Source organism: Fukomys damarensis, unplaced genomic scaffold (genome assembly GCF_012274545.1).
Source record: "Fukomys damarensis isolate Sample0158 unplaced genomic scaffold, DMR_v1.0_HiC HiC_scaffold_18, whole genome shotgun sequence".
In the NCBI taxonomy this organism is placed as follows: domain Eukaryota; kingdom Metazoa; phylum Chordata; class Mammalia; order Rodentia; family Bathyergidae; genus Fukomys; species Fukomys damarensis.
In genome coordinates this window covers 52,729,593-52,744,451 of record NW_022900930.1, presented here as the reverse complement: position 1 = coordinate 52,744,451, position 14,859 = coordinate 52,729,593, and the positions used below count along the sequence as shown (strand labels likewise).

The 14,859-nt window shown below is 42.6% G+C and overlaps 1 protein-coding gene across 1 annotated transcript in view; it reads right to left on the bottom strand.

Moving 5' to 3' along the window:
• Csmd1 (CUB and Sushi multiple domains 1) overlaps positions 1-14,859 on the bottom strand; it is a 1,140,625-nt gene that overhangs the window by 655,335 nt on the left and 470,431 nt on the right. The window contains exon 3 of the mRNA XM_010620376.3: positions 11,595-11,789. Coding sequence (XP_010618678.1) covers positions 11,595-11,789 — 195 coding nt within the window. The remainder of the gene's footprint in view (positions 1-11,594; positions 11,790-14,859) is intronic.

Here is a 14,859-nt window from a genome sequence, read left to right as displayed (position 1 = left end):
AGCCAGCCCTAGGGTCCCATCGGTTCCTCACAGACCCTGTCTTTGAACATGATATGGGGGACACTCCAGATCAAAGCCCTAGTGACGTGCATATATGTAAATACTGCACATGTGACTGCATCTTACTATGCCAGGCTAAGCAGACACAAATAACCTGAGACGGCCTTCTCCTATATCTGATATTTTCAGAATTTCACTGACAGGCTTTTTGCTAAGCGCCTCAGCTGCTTACCTAATGAATCTTCACAACTGTCAAACAGGGCAGTTTTTCCCCCTTGTAGGAACAAAAAAAGAAAGGAAAAAAAAAACCCCGGCAGTTTTGCATAGATAAGGACAGTGAGATAAGAGAGACCAGCAACTCAGGGAGATGGCAGAGCCCACTGACAGGGCTGGGGCTGGCTTCCCACACTGCTGTGCTCAACAACATGGTGCCCACCACAGCCCCCATCTGCCCATTGTCTGCCTTTGATGAGACTTCTAAAAGGGTTCATTCTAACTAACCCTGATGTCGACACTTAGAGCAACACCTTTTTATAACGTCTGTGTCTTCTGTGGCCGACGAGGCGTGGAGATTTGGGATGTGGCATCTGAGTCAGACCGCCTGGGTCTCAGCTTCACCTCCTCCACCTTCTGCCTGTGTGAGGGCCCCTAGTCTGCCATGCAATCTGAATATGGGGGAGAAGGCTGAGGAGGTCACCCAGCGAGCTGCTGGCAAGAGAAATCAGAGTTGCCTGGGACTAAACATTTACGTCTAAGTTAAGAGACTAACACAGAGGTTACTCGGGTCACTAACCTAATTTGTTTTACGATAGTGGTGAAGATGGCTGCTGTTGTGTTTGACACCCAATGTGATGCTTGTGATGAAAATTAAATTTTGTTGCATGCCTTTATTTGGGAACTGAATTGTTTGCGAACCTAGGCATTACTGTGTTAGGAAGGCCACTATCTAGGGCATTTCATGTATGAACCCATGTTTACAAAAATGACTACATATGGAATATATATATTTCCAGTAGAACTGGCAATAAAGGTGTTGGTTCAGTCTGACACAAATCTCATTGTTCACTTGCTATCTGTTATGTGTCTGTCTGCATTTGAATACCCCCAGTTCATCGGAAACCAAGAACATGGTTGGAAACACAGAGCAATGTTTTAGAAATCCTGGGGAATAGACTAAAGAATTAAAGAAAATAAATAGAAAAAAACACAGGAGAAATACTTCTGAACACTAGTATAGGCCAAGATGTTTTAGAAAAGATCCTGAAATCTCAGGAGAGCAATAAGTCTACAACAGAGTAAAGGGACAACTTCCTTTTGGACAACCCAACAATATCAGTAAGAAATACTTGAAAGCTTTTTGCATTATAAGTATTTAACATCTAGAACATAAAAAGAGCTCAAGCAATTTAACACCACGTAATAATACTAATCCACTTAAATGTGCAAGCGATCTGAAAAGTAGCCAAGAATTATATGAAAAGATGTCCAATATCATTAATCATCAGAGAAATGCAAATCAAAACCAGTGAGATCATCGTGCTCCAAATAGAATGACCACTATGAAGGTAAGAAATAACAAATGATCAGTACATCATGCTTCCTGAATCAGTAAGGATTCAGAGACAGGCAATGCTTGAACAATGTTTGTAGGAATGTAAGTTAGTAGAAGCACAGTGGGAAATGGCACGGAGATTCAAAAAAAAAAATGTTGAAATAGTTCTACCATATGATCTGCTGATCCCAATACTGGGATTTCCCAAAGGAAATGAAACCATTACATGACAGAGACACGTGCCCTTCCATGTTTATTGTAGAACCATTCACACCAGCCAGTAACTGGAATCAATATAGCTCTCCATTGTTGGATAAATTTATACAGAAAATAATCACACACACAGAGGAATATTATTCAACCATGGAAAATAATTGCTCTTTGCAGCAATATGTATGGAATTAAGAAATATTGTATTACATGAAATAAGTCAGACATGGAAAGACAAATACCACATGTTCTCTTTCATATTAAGGTGTTAAAAGTGGATTGGAATTTGCAGTGATGACTACCAGAGGCAGAAAAGGGTGTGGGGAAGGGGGAGAGGGGGAAGGAACGATGATGCCTAAGGAACAGTTACAAAGTAACACTTTCCGGTGTTGTGCAGTACTCAGAGAAGACTGTCATTCACAATAACTCGTGTATAATTTATGACTCTAGAAGAGAAAAGCTTAAAGGTGCCAAACATGATATAGTAGCAATGAGATAGAAATATTAATTATACCAATCTGATTGGCACGTATTTTATGCATGTATTGCCTTGTCACATTCTATTCCATAAATATGTACAAATAAAATAAACATAATTTCAGAGAGAGGAAAAGATAAAAGAAAACAATAAAGGGGGCTAGAGTGCAGGACGGGGCCTTGGTGGTTCCAAGGGCAGTGATGGCAAAGCAGAGAGTGACAGGGTGTGAGTTTAGGGGAGGCCCACGTGCTAAGCAAAAAGTCCAAGTTGAAGAAATAAATCACTGTCCTTCATAAAGAGTAGAGTTCATGCATACCAATGATTCAAATAGCTAAGATGCAGAAGATATCTGGGCCATTATGATGAAAGCAAAATATTCTTATGAATCAACAAGGACAAAATAAAGATGATTCAAATTTTAAGAAAGAGGAAGGCAGTCAGTGCCTAGATGGGCCACTTGTTGGCCAAGCTTGGCCGAGTTCACAGATGACCCAGCTCCCTGAATTCACTTGTGCAGCTCAGTTATGCTGGGCTCACAGGATGGGTGTGTGTGGCCAGAGGAACAGCACTGTACAATCGGCTCCTGTCTGCAAAACCCATGCTCTCTCTTCCTTCTCCATGGCAGGCAGCAGACTGGTGACATAGTCTGAAAGCCAGACACGGAAGAAGAAGCCTCCAGATTGTCACAGATAACAGAATGAACCACTTGTCGTGAATATTCATTCGGAATTTAACATGAACACACAATATTTGTGTCTGAGCCGGCTAATATCATATTATTGAAACAAGCAGAATGAAAAAGTCTTGGTCCAAATGTGAAACAAAAGTAATTACAGCTTTATTCTGAATGATGGAGGCAAAATAGAGTGCATCTGAACTCTTCCTTGAGTGACACAGGGATTGCAATGCTGGAATCCTAGAGGAGGATGTCTAATTATAGGCAGATACTTGGCTCTGCAGTGAATACTATTTACATTGTTAGAATACTGTGAATGTCTACTGCTCTTCAACTTCTTTATATGCAGCCTTTTGACAAATTAAGGAGAACTTCATTGTGATCAAAGGAAAAATATGAATGCTAACAGATTTGATATTACAAAATTCATACTACAGCTTGAGGGGACAGGGAGGGAGGGGAGAACACAGAGGCACAGTCTGAGCCTGAAGGCCAGAATCTTCACAGGGCAGAAAGGGAAGGCAAGAGATACTGCTCACATCATGGAGACAGGCCCAGATGACCAGCCCCACTCTTCATAAGTGTACAGATAAGATGCAGAAATCTAAGTCCTACTAGGAGAAGCAAGACCTTCCTACTTCTGGGACAAAATCAGTGATACCTGCAACTTGAAAGAAGAGAAGTTCGTTCTGGCTCATGGTTTCCACAGGTTTAGTCCATGGTAGGCTGTGTCCAAGACCAAGGCACCATCGTGGAAGCAAGCTCTGCGCCCCACAGCAAAGAGGATGCAAAGAGAGAAGTGAGCAGCTGGGGACAAGGACACACCCTTCCGAGTCACACTCATAGATGGCATTCACAGACATGCAGTTAATGTGCAGAGATCTAAGTAATACTGGGAGAAGCAGGTCATGCGATGCAAAAGTAATGCAACAGTAGTGTCATAAATGCACAGCAAGAAGTCACCTGAAAAGCTTAAATTGATCAAGCAAAGGAGAATCTGATAAACAGGTAAGACAGTGATGACAGAAAACCTCAGAAGGGACAGAATGCTACAGAGCCTGTAACATTGTGCATGTGCCAAAATTTATTCAATTTTGCCACATGACTGTTACTTAGATTGAACAAATTTTAGTAACGGTCAGATGTGACCATCAAAACTATATCCAGCATGTTTTGATACCCAATCAGAAGTTTAAAATTGCTGCCACTGAGTTTGGTTCCAGCAATAACCGTGCTCCCTCTCTGCCCCAAGGTGGCCTCAGATGCAAGCAAATTCTGACTTGAAAGGGTTCTGCACATTCACAAGACTCACATGTGCAGGCACGACTCACATGTGCTGGGCCTCTTTCAACAGGTGCTCCGTCCTGAGTGGACTCAGGCCATGCCAGAAAGCACCATGTGCAAGGGTGAATGGCTGGGTCAGGTTGCCCACCGCGCCCATCCAGGCCTTTAACTTGGGGAATCTCAGCTCCATAACAGCAACTAAGAGTCACTTTTTAAAGTGTAGTGTCAGAATCCAGAGTGTCCCAATATTGAAAGAACAAGGTGGGCAGGAGGTGGTCTGTGCACACAAGTGAAGCTGGCTCTTCAGTGGGGTGGGCTGAAGCCTTGTGTGACTGCAGGGCAGCTGTCCACGGTGTCTCTGGGAATGAAGCCTCAGTTTCTACAGCGTGCCATCGTTTATGTCCCCTAAATATCACTTTCTGGAGAATTAGGCTGCTGATGTAAGATCAGGCTAATACTGAAAAGGTAAGATCCAGAACTGGGAGGATGCAGGAAGGAGGGACAACTGAGGACCAAAAGGTGAGAGCCAAATTAATTTCCAGCCTTATCATAGATGCAGTGAGGGGAAAAAATCATACATCCCTGGGATTTCTTTGGATTAGACATTAGTTTTCTTAGGCAGGAGGATTTTCTCAACACAAACCCTCTCCACTTTTTTCTACCCTTCTTATATGATCTTGGCACCGGCCTGAAGATGCTGGGCTGCCTTTCACATTTCCCATTCAATAAGGTATCTTGTGTCTTTCAGTTTAGTCCTTTTTTCATCTATTGTTCTAGAACTATAAAGAACTAATGTTAATATACATGCTAATCCTTAATATTAGGATTTAATAATTACATAAGAAAAACCAAGTAGGAAGCCATGTACATCATGATCAAGAGCCTCACAAGCTCATAGTCCTGAGTTTGATTTCTGGGGCGGGGTGGCTACACATGTTCTGGAACTTTATCAAAAGACAGGTCTGTGACACTTTGTATCCGAATGTCCCTTGAGGACCTCAAACACTCACCACGTAGGCAGAGCTTCAGGAAGCTGCCTGCATGATGGGGGCTATGGCAGGTGCAAAGAGGAGGTCCACTGGGAGCGCGGCCTGGCAGGATTTCCCGCCTCCTCTCCGGCTCCCTCCCCTTCTTGCTTCCTGTCTGCCATGCCATCCTGCCTTGGAGCCAGCCAACTACAGACTGAAACATGAGCCAAAATAAAATGCTCCCAACTTCAGTTGCGGTGTCAGATATTTTGCCCCAGCTACAAGGGAAGCAAGTACCTAGCACGGACTGCTTTCCCCATACCTAGAACCAGGATGGCCTCTGACTCCTTTGACAAATTGGGGAAGAATACAGTGCCATTATCCAGGCCCTTGCCTTAAAAGCATGGCATCTGTGCCACATTCTGTTTTTTGGAACAGCCTTTGAACCCAAGTTTTCATGTTGCAAGGATCCCAGGGCCTTACAGAGAAGTCATCCGACAGGATGTAAGTCCACAGGTCCAGCTAAGGTCTCACCCCAAAGCTAGCACCAACTGCCAGCCATGAGAAAGGGCCACTTCCTGCACCATTTTTACCTTCCAACTGCTGGGTGCTCCCCCAAGTCAGAACTCTGACTCACAGTACTCTTCTCAATACCAAATTCTACTTCCCTCTATGCACCTATTCAACAACTTCATAAATCACCTACTGAATAAGCACATGCGCAGGCCGGACACTGCAAAAGCAACAGTGAAGATGTGGGCAGAACTGTGAAGTGGGGAATAGTAAAGCGTCATCTTGGAGAGTGCAATACAGGAGACCTGACCCACACCCAACCCCATAGTTCTTCACTTCAGGTAACTTGTGTTGCCTCTTCCCTTCAGTTAAAGACAGCAAATCCTGGACCTTGTCATCACCTGACCTTACGCAAGTGACTTGCTTGGCCAAAGGAAAGTGAACAAGTCACCGCCACATCAGAACAGAAGCTTCAAAAGGGCCTGTGAATTTCAATCTAGCTGCTCCCTCAAATATGTCAAGAAAATGGACAAATTCAAAGCAAGGATGGTTTCTTCCTTTGGGTCCCAGAATGAGATGATACACAACACAGAGTCACAGCCATGGACGATCGACGTGCAAGAAACAAGTATCTGCTGTCAGAAACTCAAGGTGTTTACAGTTGTAACAGATCAAAACAATGACCTAATTTCCTTTTAAAGAATAAAATTTAATGGCTTTTACTACCACCAATTCCACTCCTAGATTCTATACATTCTCGAGAAGACTGAAGACATTTCTGTTCATAGAAAAACTATATGAATATTCTTAATACAATTATTCTTAAGAGCAGACAAATAAAAAATCGCTCAAATGCCTATCAGCTAATGAACAAACAAAATTGGAATGCCCATGCAATGCAATATGATTTTTAATAAAAAGAAATGAAGTGTAGTGATCCTTGCTACATTGTTTGAAGCCTGAATACAGGAAGTCAAAGAAACCAGTCCCAAAAGTCAGTCTGTCTGGTTCATTTATGTGAAATGCCCAGAACAGGCAAATCTATGAAGATAGGAAGGCTTATGGTTACCTAGGGAAAGGAGATGGAGAAATGGCATGGTGGCTTACTGATGACGGATACAGCATTTCTTTATGCACACAGAACTGGCCAAGTAGGGTCAAGTTTTACGGAAGTTTCTTGATTATAATTCCATACCAGAAAGCACATAGTGTTTGTGTGTATGATATTTTTATTTATTGGAAATATAAGAGCATATGCACTATAGAATATATGCACTTCTTACAATACTTTTTTAAATCATAAAACACTGAAGTACTGCTGACAAGAAGTGAGATTATTTGTTTAGTTTCTTAACTCAATTTACATATGATAAAATGCATACACACCCAGGAGTATATGCAGAATTAGTAATATTCAAGTAAAGTTTGTGGATTATGCGATGTCAACATGTGGACCTGGGGGTTTATAACACTTTACTATAATGATACACTGATACAGTGTATCATGTACATTGACATACAGTGTATCATGTTGCACTCTGGTCCTGTAAGGTGTTACTACTGGGGAAACAAAACAAGCAAGGGATATAATAGGTATCTACATTTTCCTGTGAATTTGTATTTATTTCAAAATGTAGTTTCTAGATTTCTGATCAAAAATAATCTCAACTTTTTCAGGACTTAATAATGTTTCAGAATCTGAGCCATTCCATGATCTGGATTTCAAATGTATAAAACCAGGTTCCAATCAAGCATGGCAGTGAGCCCTGCCTCACTGAGAGGCTCAGACGAGAGGATCTCAAGTTTGAAAACAGCCTGGACCACTAGGCAGTACCCTGTCACAAAATTAAAAATTTTTAAGAAGTATTGGGAAATGTAGCTCAGGGCAAAGGCCCCGGGCTCAAGCCCCAGTACTGCTAAAACTAACAACACCACCATAAAGAAAATCTAGGAACAGTGGTCCATATCTGCATTCGTAGTCCCAGCAACTTAGAAGGCTCAGCAGGAGGATCATTAAATCAATGAATTCAAGGCCTAGCTGGGGAACATGGTAAAAAAGAGGGGAAGGGGCCTTAACAATAATGTTCACATTGATAGCTCTCCAACTTGACATTTACTTAAGTTTAGGGTCCTGAACTCAACATGTAGCCCAGGCTGGCCTTGAACTCATGGCAATCCTCTTGAGTGCTGAGATTGTACAGGTATGTGCCACCATCCCCAGCTAAAGATTTAAATATCCAAAAAGAAAACCTCTGGCAGAAATTTTTATGCACAATAAAGAGAAAAACAATAAAGAACTAATGTGCAAACAAAAATGTTAAACTTCGTTATGGTATGCACAATATGAATATACACATTATGGATAAAATTTAGGTTAACGTGTGGGGGAAGTATTTCGATAGGTGTGACACATATATTTAGCTTCATATTTAAAAATAAGATTTCTAAATCAAAAGTATATACTTTTTAGTTGGCCAAATGAGCTTCCTCTTCAAAAACAAAGAATATGTAGCCAGGCATGGTGGTTCACACCTTTAATCCCAGCACTTGGGAGGCTGAGACAGGAGGATTGCTGTGAGTTTGAGACCAGCCTGGGCTACATAGTGAGTTCCAGGTCAATCTCAACTACATAGTGAGACCCTGTCTCAACCCCCCCAAAAAAATAGAATATGTAAATCATGAGGAAAAGCATCCTTTTCTGACAGGATCTGGTATCTTCTCCTTCTTTACCTTTGTCCCCATTGGCAGGTGGAATCCTGCACACAGTGATATGTGGTCCTTTCCTGTGTCAGGAGTGACCATGGCACAGATGAGCCATAAGGAATGTGAAAACGAGATCAGGGATAAATGAGAGGGAGCTGGGAGAGTCCCTCCTCAGAGAAGCCCATTCAGTGCTGCTCTCTTCTGCCCAAGGAGGAACTCCAGTCCAACTGCGCAGCCTGCTGTGTCCCTGTGTGTTGAACAATTCCAAAGTATGAGCTGCTTCTGAGAGGAGCAGTATCTCAGCAGAGCCTTTGTGGTGTTATAAATAATCGGCAAGATGTCAGTGAGAAAGTTTAAATCAGTCAGGCAAGGAAGAAAAAAGAATCTACGGAACTATATGGAGTGTGCACATCTGTCTCTCTCTGTCTCTCTCTTTCTGTGTGTGTGTGTCTCTCTCTCACTCTCTCTCTCTCACACACACACACACACACACACACACACACACGGTGTTACTGCTACTGTGCAGGCTGAAGAGGACCAGGTGAAATGAAAAGCGAAACTGCGTGACACAAGAATCGTTGTGTCAGATGGAGTGGAATTACTGTTAGCACCCCTGTCAAGAAAAATCCTCCCAACAATTCCTGGAACTAAATCACTAGAACTTTTGGGAAGCAGAAAATATGCTCATTTCATTTCTTAGAATTTCTCAGCCACATTGCTGAAATTCAGTGACAGCTCTCCTGGAGATGCCACATCTATACATTTATAAGAATCAGATCATTGATTTCTCTTTATGATCCAGTTATCCAAATCAATAAAAAAACTGTTGGGTCTTTCAAATTATTTTATTTAATGGCCTATGAAAACAGTAGTAGGCCTGGTATTTAAAAAGATAAGATTTTAATAGAAATACATGAATCTATAAATGGTAGAAAATATTTATCCTGATGAAAGTACCTGATATAGTTGTAATATAAGAAAAATTTGTGATAGAAAAGATAATTGCCTAATTTCAAAAACAACTTAGACTTTATAAGGTACATAACTGAAATTAGCAAAAAACTTTCAATGAAAGAATAAAAAGAAAAAATAAGTACTAGAGCAAAAGTAAACAAAAACTAGTTTTTGATGCAGTGCCCATGAATTGGGCTGTTTTCGTGTAGAAAGAAAACGAGGAAATACTGATTCACGGTTCTCATGGTTGCATTGTATCTCCTGGGGAGTTACAAACTAGGGAGAAAATATCATTGGAATTTTAAGCCAAAGAACAGAATAGCAAAAAGACAAATTCCATAGACAATACAACTTCTATTTTAGCAGTGAATAATTCAATATGAAGTTTAGATTTCCTAAGTCAGCCAGGCTTCTGACTAGAAGCAGGAGACAGGGTGATGCAGTGCAGAAAGAACCAGTGTGGAATCAGACGGGTTGTGAGCTCCTCAGGCAACGCTGAGACTGAGCCAGGCCTGCTGTGTGCCTATGCTGAGTGCATGGTGAGTGTGGCCCAGCATGGTGGAAACAGAGCAGAGGGCACGGGACCAAGTGGCACAGGGGCTGCGCGCCCGCAGTGGTCGGTCCAGCCAACACTGCGCTGAGCGGACAGCGTGTGTGTCATCTGGGGACACTACGGGTGAGACTGTGCCTTCCGTTAAGGGGAGTTTGTCAAGCATGTTGGTGGCCGTGTCACCCATGCTGTGAGTCCTCCCTGTGGGATCACCGAGATAGACTGAGAAGAAAGCGGATGATGGTGTCATTTGGGGAAGAAGCGGAGTACAATGTAGGCTGAGGGCTGAGTCTAGATCCGGAGCTCACTTACAAGCTGGGAGCAGTCCCGGATGAAAAGGAAGAAAACAAAAACTGGAGAGTGGAGGAGCGGAAAGCACACGAGCAGAAGGGTGTAGAAGTACGAAGAAGGCTTCACTCGAGAGCTCAAGGACCCGGGAACACGCTGGACCTGGGTCTGGAATTTCAGGGCATGGCTGTTCTGACAATCCAAAGTTGGAAAGTAGTACCATTCATAAAAACAGAGAGGGGTATTAAAGACATTAGGAGTGGACAGAGGAAGCACCCGTTCCGAGAGGAGAGATGGACAGGTGGGCCCAGGAACATTTTCAGTATCCTACATCCACTGCTCACTTCCAACTCTGCTCCTGGGGACCTCACAGATTTTCCACACATGAGATAAACCTTTAGCAACACACCTACTTGTGAAGTTTAAATGTGGTGTAATATTTCCTGGCCCACAAAAAGTGATCCAGACGCACTGGTTTGTGGAGCAGTAATATGTAATATTTGGAAAATAACTACCATCACCGGCGTCTTATGAAACTCTAACACAGAACGAGAGAAAAATGGAAAACTTAAGTGAATATTTGTTAAATAGCACACACACAAGTGACAACATGCTGATGAATGCTCCACAATGGCGGCCAGTGACGTGGATTTGAGGCTGTGTGTGGTAAGTGTCACCTCTTCACTTGCTACCTCGTGTAAGTTCTGAGAGCTAAAAGCCTCTTCACCTGGAGGTGAGGACAGTCGTCACGGCAGTGAGTGAGGGCGAGCGTGGGTTTCACCCATCGAGACCCCAATAAATGTCAGCTACTTTTGTTTTTAGAAGCCACAGGTGAATTTTTGTTAAGGCAGTCACAACAGAAGCTTCAAAATGTGCCTTCTTAAAGATTGAAAAAATAAAATATTTTCATAGGAAATTGTCAAAACCACCCGGATTGAGGAAAAGTAAAGCCAGCCCTGTACTGACTCACAGCAATGAACACTGGAAATAGCGTGCTCACTAACGATGGACTCATTGAAAATGCCGATGCTTTCGAGTCCTTAAAGATGAAATTTGACTATGGAGGGAAGCCTTCAATTTTAACAAGGAAATGTTTTAAGCGGGAGGCACCAGCTCAAGGACATATCCATGCATGAATACCGGAGTGCTGTGACAAAGGGTGATTGGGAAGGCAGAGCTGTGTGAATTTGAGCAGTGGAAAGAAGAAAATTGTGGGTATATAATTACAAGTCCCTTGTTAGTGGATTTCTTGGGTTCTGACTACAGCTTCTAACTGAACACATCACATCGCTCTGGAAGCAGAGGGAGCCAGAGTGACCGCTTTTCCTCAAAGTGGGGTCCTACTACTATTGTCTGTGGGACCTGGGACCATTGCGCATCAGAGCTGCGTGTCATCAACCCATCCCTGCGTGCGGTACCTCTGCAGAAAGGGGCTGGGAAGTCCCAGGAGGCGCCTCTGCCTGGGCTGACGATGCACGTGAGGGCTGCGTGCCCCTCCAGGGTGTAGCCCGAGAGACAGCTGTACCGGATCTTGTCTCCTATGTTGAATCTTGTTCCGTGAAGAACTCCTTTCAGTATCTCCCCGGGGTTCCCACAGGTGTGGCTCGGTAAAACTATTGGAAAGAGGAAAAAAAAAAAAAGTTGAAGGAAAAGTTTCTATTAAGAGCCATTTATATCACAAAACTGACACCACTTTTAAACTATTAAAATTATCAAACATCGGACAGAAAAACTTTTAAACTGTGTTTAAATGTGAACACAAAATGTCATCAGGCTTTGGAACATCTGCACTATAATACTTTTATAACCTTTTAAAATGTATAAATACATGCATTTTGTTAAAAGAGGAAAATAGCTTTCTACTTAGATTCAGTGTCCCCAAAGTCTGAATCATTCTTGTAGTGGTGGGATTGAAAATGCCTGTGCAGGGAGCAAACAGATAAAACAGAAGGACACAGAGAGCTGAGAAGTCTGTCAGAAACACCAGAGAGTCTCCCTCTTGTCAGGTTCGTTCTCATGCCCCCAGGACTTGTGCAGCACCCAATACTGACCACCATTCAACCTTCAATCACTGTCTGATGGAAGAAATTTGCATGAAGAAATGAACTGAAATATCTCATTCACCAATCTATTGGTGTTAGGAGAAACGCGCCAGTCATATAATCCAGGCATGGGCTTTGCACCTGGTTCTCAGCAGCCTTTAATGGTTTGTGTCTATGCTAACCTACTGTATTCATGTGCAGTTCAAAATCAGGGCTCAAGGCTGTTCTCTCCCGACCTCCTTCCCTCTCACCTTGACAGTATTCTCCAATTTGACTGCACTGAACCTAAACAACAAGACACTATGCGTTGGCCATAGCACAGGACTCTGAGATGAACTCATCCATTCCTAAGCAGAATGGAAGAAACTCATGACTTTTAGCTACTAATCCCAAATAGCACAGGCTATGGTCTAGAGGAGGAAGGGGACTCTCTCCTGCTACCCAGCACTGTGGCCACCGCTCAGAGCAATGTGGAGGATCCTCCTGAGAGTAAAACCAGAAGCTCCACCGGGCAGACAGGAGAAGGAGCCTGTGTGTGGCGGGGGCATGGGCACACCCATGCCACAGTATTCACAATGGCTGAGGTGGGACTGACTGCTTGTCCATTGACGAATAAATCAGGGAAACTTGCCACACATATGGATGTATGACTCGAAACCACACAGGTAAGACTGGGGACCCTATGGTGCATGACACGAGTCAGGCATGGAGAAAACTAACTCAGGTCCTCCCTTCCTCACTTAGTTTCAGGGTCATTATTGTTTCCATTAATTGTTAGTAATACACATTTACTAGTAGAATTCACCCATGTGAATTGGGACTCCAGGGATAAGAGCTATCCATACAAATTTATCAAATGTTTCTAAAGCTGCAAGAATAATCTGAAAGGAAGCCCTGCCACTAAAGGAAAGTCCAAATGACCCATTTTGAAGATAGAATTTAGCCTTTACTCCATTTCACTGTTGAAAAGAGCAAGAAAATGTGTTTAAATTAACTTTAACATAGATCATCTGATTGCCTGTTGCACAGAAATACCCACATAGCTACTGGTCAGTGTGCTACAGAAGTAGACGTCAGAGACACAGAGTTCACCATGCCCAGCACATTCACTGTGTGCTCACAGACGGGAAGCCAAAAGGAACAAAACTCTGACACTTCCCAGTGCACAGTGTTCCCAAGAGGTGTAGCAGTGTATTGCCATACAATTCCATGGGGAAATTATTAAGGACTACAAGTATCACCTGAAGCAGGCTGTGAAAGCAACTTCTCTAAGCACCCAGGACTTCAGAGGTTGAACAGAGCTAAACTCCGAAACTTGAGCCAAAAATAAAAAACTTCTTTCTTCAATATTAGTACATAAAACAGAAACTTTTCTAGGGGAAATTTACTGATGATGCTGAAAGTATTGAAGGTTACAAAGTACGAATGGAGATTGTGGCTGTTCCCAGGCTCTGGGCCCACAGCAGAACCACTTCTGGGAAGGTGTGGGCTCTTCCCAGGACAGCAGGGGCTTCTCTGCACAGGGACCCCTCCCTGCTCAGGAGTACAGGGCCTCTGCTGGGCTTTTACACCACTTCACTGGCTTCCTTTCCATTCTAGTATGCTAATGGTGTCCCCACCTTAACCTTCTGACACATAATTAGAGTGGAGGAAAAAAATAAAGAGATCTGAGTCTTTGAAAAGCAAGATACTGTGTTCAGTAGGAGGGGGGAAGTGATTTAGATCTTCGCTTTTATCTTCCTTACTGAAAATACTTCCTCCTCAGTGCTGGTTCCCAGGTGAGACTGAATGAAGTATAATAGGCCTGGGAACAGCTGTACATCCAAGCTTTCTGGTGAGGTTGGGGTGTGAATCACCATTAACACTTCTGTAGGTCTTGCATTGCTCTTAAGTAATTAAATCATTAACTAGCTCTCTTCCATCCTTCCTGATTCCTGGGCCCTTTTCCCCATAGGTGCTTCAAATGGACTGGGCATATGCACCCATTTCACAGAGGGCCATGCAGGGTCTAGAATCTTAGCTCACTTTCAGCAGGTGCTTGCTAAGTATTTGATTGCTCAACTAAAGGATAGATGTAGCTATTAATGTGATATACACCATAAAATCCCTTACGTATACAATGACTCAGATTTGCATAGCTTATAAACCAGTGGGGACAGAGAAACAATAAACTTTTCCAAACTATTCAGGCAAAATATCATATTAGAAGCAATCTGTTCATTTCCATATTTGGCAAAATGTGTGTGTGGGCCCCAGAGTCTTAAAATGAATTTAAATATTTTTAACCCTTCAATGCCTAGCGATCCATGTTAAGAACACCCATAAGAATGGAACGTAATGAAATTTGTTCTCTTCAAATTCATGTTCCTTGACTTTTTATAGGTAACTTAAATGAATTTCATGTAAAAATTTCAAAAACCCTTGCCATAAATGGCTTAAAATCAAATAACACAGAGTGAGTAAAAACTACTTTTTAAAAGCACTGGGGGCCAGGGATTTAGTTCAGTGGCACTGCAGCTGCCTTGCAAGCACAAGGTCCTGAGTTCAATCCCTGGTACCTTAAAAAAGCAAAAAAACAGCAAACAGACAAACAAAAAATACTGCTTGGTAGCATAAAGTTATAATCTGGAGATTTAAGGAT